Source organism: Chrysemys picta, chromosome 3 (genome assembly GCF_011386835.1).
Source record: "Chrysemys picta bellii isolate R12L10 chromosome 3, ASM1138683v2, whole genome shotgun sequence".
In the NCBI taxonomy this organism is placed as follows: domain Eukaryota; kingdom Metazoa; phylum Chordata; order Testudines; family Emydidae; genus Chrysemys; species Chrysemys picta.
The window spans coordinates 77,544,058-77,550,288 of NC_088793.1; the positions used below are offsets into that span (position 1 = coordinate 77,544,058).

The following is a 6,231-nucleotide window of genomic DNA, read 5'->3' on the forward strand; positions in this document are numbered from 1 at the left end:
AAGCAGGGGATTGTTGGGAACTTTCCTGGCTTATATTCTACCCAGGTGAAATTGGCTAGTGAAAGGATCTGAGTCCTCACTCCCACTCCCTTTACTCAGAGTCCTGCCTGAGCGTAAGGACTCCCCTTCCACTCTCCTGGGTGGCAGAGTCCTCATAACCCCAACAAGGCCCAGGATTCCTAAGGGGGGGCTCAACCCCCAATATTGTCGTGGTCACTTAGAGCAGGGGTGTCAAACTCAATTGCACAGGGGGCCAAAACTCAAAACTCGCGGGCCGAACAGTATAACCATTTATTTAACAGACTAAATATTTATGTTTTTTAACCATTAATATGAACCAAAATACAGGATATCATTCCAAAATAAATACATTTCAACTTAAAATATTTTGCTCTTCATAAAAAAATATCCTGTCAATACAATACATTCAAAATCTGTACATGCTGGAATATTAAAAAATCTGAAAATATAAATAAAAAATTGAATTTAAAGCAAAAGTATAATCATAACAAATCATAACATTCCATTTTCTTGTCCTATTTAGTCAGAGCCTGATACTTGGAGTCTTTTCTTTGCAACAAGTTCGTTTATGTTTGGGGTTAGGTTCTGTGTTGTGAAGATTCTCAGGATCGATTGCAGGTGTTCATCAGTGAGGCGACTCCTGTGTGACGTTTTGTTAATTTTCATCACAGAGAACAGCTGCTCGCACAGATATGTGCTGCCAAACATGGACAGGATTCGAGCCGCATGTTGGCGGAGCTGCGGCATCGCTTCAGGAATGAAGCGAGTGAACTGTGCTGGCCCCGCAGTGTCGTACTTTGCCTTCAGTGTCCCGTTACATTGCAGTTCTATCAGCTCCATCTGCATTTCTACAGGTGCGGTTTCCACATCGACTGCAAATGGGTTGCGAAGCAGCTCGAAGTTACTTTTCTGTGCCTCAAAGTCACTGAAGCGCCGTGCGAACTCAGTGCGCAGCGCGCTGAGTTTTTCAGCAAAGGTGGCATTTGGGAAAACTGTGGCACTTTCTTGGTTCCGTATTACTTGGCAACAGGGAAAGTGAGACAAGTTGCATTGGTGCATTTGTGTCTCCCATAAGCGCAGCTTCACTTGAAATGCCTTCACTGCATCATGCATATCGGTTATTATGTGCTCCCGTCCCTGGAGTTGAAGGTTTAAAGCGCTAAGATGCGACGTTATGTCAGCCAGGAACGCCAACTCACATTTCCACTTTTCATCCCGCAGAACTGTGCAGTCTTTCCCCTTACTGTCCATGAACTGGCAGATTTCCTCTCGCAGCTCAAAGTGTCTTTTGAGAACTTTTCCCCGACTTAGCCACCGGACCTCCGTATGATATGGCATATCGCCAAACTCGCTATCTATTTCCCGCAGAAAAGACTGGAATTGGCGGTGATTTAAACCGTGGGCTCTGATAAAGTTGACGGTTTGTGTTACAGTGTTCATCACATGATCCATTTTTAGGACTTTAGCACTCAGCGATTCCTGGTGTATGATGCAGTGATACACTGTCAACTCACCGGCACAGTTCTCCTCCCGCATCTTTGAGCGCATCCTTCCCACCAGTCCATTTTTTTCACCACACATAGCAGGTGCGCCATCTGTTGTAAGTCCAACGAGTTTTTCCCACGGCAGTTTCATGTCGGTTACACTTTGAAATACATTTCCAAAGATGTCTTCTCCTTTCGTTGTCCCGTGCATCGATTTAATGTCCAGTATTTCCTCTGTTACGCACAAATTGGAATCCACACCACGGATAAATATCGCCAGCTGTGCAGTGTCAGTCGCGTCAGTAGTTTCATCCACGGCAAGGGAGTATGCAACAAAATCTTTTGCTCTTTCAATCAACTGTGTTTTCAAATCAGTCGCCATCTCACAAACCCGATTAGCAACAGTGTTTCTGCTGAGGCTTACATTTGCAAACGCTCGCGTTTTATCTGGACAAAGGACGTCGCACACTTTCATCATACAATTCTTTACGAATTCCCCCTCGGTAAACGGCCGTCCTGATTTGGCGATCTCTTCGGCCACAATGAAACTTGCTTTCACAGCAGCTTCACTTTGTGATTTTGCTTTGGTGAAAAACGTCTGCTGGGATGTCAAATTCTTCTTCAACTCCTCTACCTTTTGTAGCTTCTGTCCTGCGCTCAGGTTTTTGAATTTGTTCTCATGTTTCGTCTCGTAGTGCCGTCTTAGGTTATACTCCTTCATTACAGCGATATTACTCCCGCAAAGGAGACACACTGGTTTACCTGCAATTTCAGTAAACATATACTCATTCTCCCACCGGCTTTGAAAGCCTCGGTTTTCAGAATCAATTTTTCTCTTGGCCATTGTTGGGGTCTAGCTTTGATTTGAGATTAGCGTTGTATACATCAACAGACCGCGAACTTGAACCGCGGCTTGCCGTTGGCGGCAATTGCACTGCATCATGGGATTTGTAGTGTGTGTTATTGGGGCGTCATATCACAGGGCCATTAAAAACAGATATATAAAACGATTTCGCGGGCCGGATATAATTGTATGGCGGGCCGGATGTGGCCCGCGGGCCTTGAGTTTGACACATGTGACTTAGAGTGTCCAGGGTACTGTCTCTGCTCTAGATGCTTCTCTGACTCACTCATCATTACATATAGTTCAAAGCAAATACAATTTATTAAACAGCAATTACAAATAAGGAAAAAATGGAAAAGGTTAAAGGAAAACACGTAACGCCGCTCTGTGGGCAAGGGGAAGCCACAAAAAGCTGTATCTGGAATGTCAGGGAAATTCGCAGTCTGTTCCTCACACGTCCCAGGCCTCCTGCCCAGGCGCTGGCTGTGCTGAATGGATGCTGCGGGGTGGACCCTACTCTGGCGGTGGCCACACACTCTGAGGCTTCTTCCCAGCATTGCCCCCCACCCCCTGTTGGGCTTACGATCCCGCCCCCCCCCACACCTCCCCGCAGGTCTGGCCTGCAAGACTTGACTGTCCTTGACTGGTGGCATCTCCCTGCATTGGGCCCTCTGCCCAGAGTCCCCCTGACTCTCCCAGCTGCTCACCGCACCTGGCTCCAGACTGCTCCAGCCCCAGCCCTAGCCCTAGCCCTAGCCCTAGCCCCAGTGCTGCTGCCGCTGCTCTGGCTCCAGCTCCCAGGGCTGCTCCTATGACCCCGGTGGCTCTGATTGCGGCTCTGCTCCCAGCACAGATCTGCTCCTCTGGCTCTTGCTGCTACACTACGCAGAGCTAGAGTGACCAGGCATCATGTTTTTAAAGGGACAGTCCTGTATTGAAGCTCTCTTGTTGGTGTCCCAGGCTACGTCTACACTACAGGAGGGGAATCGATTTCAGATACGCAAATTCAGCTACAGGAATAGCATAGCTGAATTCGACGTATCTGATCTGACTTACCCCGCTGTGAGGACGGCGGCAAATCGACCGCCGCGGCTCCCCCGTCGACGGCGCTTACTCCTACCTGGGCTTGTGGAGTACGTGCATTGATTCGGGGATCGATTATTGCGTCCCGACGCAATGCGATAAATCGATCCCCGAGAGATCGATTTCTACCCGCCGATCCAGGCGGGTAGTGAAGACAAGCCCCCAACTTTTTCCAAAAAACTGGCAAATTGTCCTGTATTTTCTGGTTCCCTTCCCCTCTGCAAAGACACGGGCCAGAACATCCCTTCCCCCCTTCAACCTCCCCTGCAACTGGAAGCAGCTCCTGTCCCTTTCCTCCTGCACAGTGCCAGAAGGCTGCTGCTGGCCACATTCTGGTGTGAATCCTGGCAGAAATCTGAGGGGACATGTGACCCTGTGTGCCACCCCCCCCCACGCACACGTTACCTCGGGAAGATGCGGTGCCAGGTATTAGGAGAGGCGGGTCCGTCCCGGAGGCCCAGCCAGGCATGGAAGGCACAGAGTGCCGGGCAGGGAAGTGAGGGTCAGTTGGTTAGTCAAACCCCGTGTGAAAGAGGTGTACACAAGTGTGTGGGGGGAGGGTGTGTCACCCCTCCCTGTGTGACACTTAAAGATAAGGTAAATAAAAAGAATCAAACTACACAGTATTTCTTTTTAACGGGGGCTCAGGGCTAGTCTACACTGGCAACACTAAAGCGCTGCTGAGGCAGCACTTTAACGTGGCTTGTGTGGTCGTGGCAGAGTACTGGGAGAGAGATCTCCCAGCACTCTAAAAAACCCACCTCCATGAGAGGTGTAGCTCCCAGCGCTGGTGCACTGTCTACACTGGCGCTTTACAGCGCTGAAACTTGCTGCGCTCAGGGGGGTGTTTTTTCATACCCCTGAGCATGACGTTGCAGCACTATAAATTGCCAGTGTAGACAAGCCCTCAGTCAACTTGATGTTAATTTGAATGTTTGTACTGCATAGTTCTGATTGCCATTGAACTCGATTGAATATGAGTAATTTTACTAGGTGTCCCATGTTCAGCATAGGGAAATACGGTCACCCTATGCAGAGCTCATGTCTTCTTCTCCCCCCATCCCCATGGCTGGAAGCAGCTTGTCCCTTCCTCCCCACACAGTGTTGAAAGGCAGCTAACATCTCCAGGCTGCTGCTTGCCATTGACATAACCCAGCTGCGTCCTGCACCACCCCCAGCTACAGTGCAGGCAGGAAGAGGTTAAGCCCTTAGGATGCATTCTGCACCAGGGCCCAGGGAACCTGACTGCAGGACCTTCAGTGAACTGAACTGGCCAGAGTGGTGGCTCAGCAGGGGAGGTTGCCTACAGGATGGAGCAGCCCCATGCTCCCTGGTGGCAGTACCCAGGGCAGGAAGGTGGGGGGTGAAGAGGGTGCTAAGCCCCTACCCAGGAGGCTGATGTGGAGTCTGCAGGTTCGGGGTGTGAACAGGCTGGAAATTGTTTCCCCCCCACCACCACTCCAGAGCTTAGCTGAGGGGTGGAGAGGCTTCCCCGTGCCAGCACTGTGTGGGGCTTTGGCACATGCAGGTCTCAGTGCCTCATGGCTTCACCAGGGTGCCTGCCCAGCCAGAGGCAGTGGGGAAAGGAAGGAGCCTGCCAGCGAGGCAGCTGGTGAGCTGAGCGCTCTGACCAGGGGCTGGGTCTCTGCACAGAACTGGGAGCAGAATGAGCCCCACCGTGGGGATATGAAGGAGCAGCAGGGCTGGGGGGAGGGAGCAAAGGGGCAAAGCCGGGAGAGGACAGTGAGACGGGGAGCATGTAAAGGGCTGATGGGTGGTGTCACGGGTTCGGTCACAGAGACCCCCTTGAGACTGTCATCTGATGTGCTGAAACTGCCTCTGAGCCTGTTTTCCCTGTCAGCTTGGGACTGCAGAACCCTGTCTTGTTGAGCCAGACGCACAAGCCTGCTGCAACACAGACCCAAGGTCTGAACCATGTCCCCAGAGCTGCAGGCTTTAACTGCAAACCACTCAGCAGGTACTCCTGTCTCCAGCACCCAGATGCCCAGTTCCCAATGGGATCCAAACCCAAAATGAATTTGTTTTACTCTGTATAAAGCTTATACAGGGTAAAATCATAAATTGTCCACCCTCTATAACACAGATAGAGAGATATAAGAACATAACATAAGAACAGCCGTACCGGGTCAGACCAAAGGTCCATCTAGCCCAGTATCCTGTCTACCGACAGTGGCCAATTCCAGGTGCCCCAGAGGGCATGAACCTAACAGGCAATGATCAAGTGATCTCTCTCCTGCCATCCATCTCCATCCTCTGACAAACAGAGGCTAGGGACACCATTCCTTACCCATCCTGGCTAATAGCCATTAATGGACTTAACCACCATGAATGTATCCAGTTCTCTTTTAAACGCTGTTATAGTCCTAGCCTTCACAACCTCCTCAGGTAAGGAGTTTCACAAGTTAACTGTGCGCTGCGTGAAGAAGAACTTCCTTTTATTTGTTTTAAACCTGCTGCCTATTCATTTCATTTGGTGACCCCTAGTTCTTGTATTATGGGAATAAGTAAATAACTTTTCCTTATCCACTTTCTCCACATCACTCATGATTTTATATACCTCTATCATACCCCCCTTAGTCTCCTTTTTTCCAAGCTGAAGAGTCCTAGCCTCTTTAATCTCTCCTCATATGGGACCCGTTCCAAACCCCTAATCATTTTAGTTGCCCTTTTCTGAACCTTTCTAGTACCAGTAAATCTTTTTTGAGATGAGGAGACCACATCTGTACGCAGTATTTGAGATGTGGGTGTACCATTGATTTATATAAGGGCAATAATATA

The 6,231-nt window shown here is 49.6% G+C and overlaps 1 protein-coding gene across 1 annotated transcript; it reads right to left on the reverse strand.

The window, feature by feature from the left end:
• Positions 1–277: 277 nt before the first annotated feature.
• LOC135982280 (general transcription factor II-I repeat domain-containing protein 2A-like) lies at positions 278–2,589 on the reverse strand. Its single transcript, XM_065588247.1, has one exon. It carries the CDS (start codon positions 2,347–2,349, stop codon positions 541–543), a length of 1,809 nt encoding a protein of 602 aa, XP_065444319.1. The 5' UTR covers positions 2,350–2,589; the 3' UTR covers positions 278–540.
• Between the last annotated feature and the right edge of the window lie 3,642 nt (positions 2,590–6,231).

Coding starts and splice junctions, on each gene's coding strand:
- LOC135982280 (XM_065588247.1), bottom strand. CDS start 2,349: ATGGCCAAGAGAAAAATTGATTCTGAAAACCGAGGCTTTCAAAGCCGG.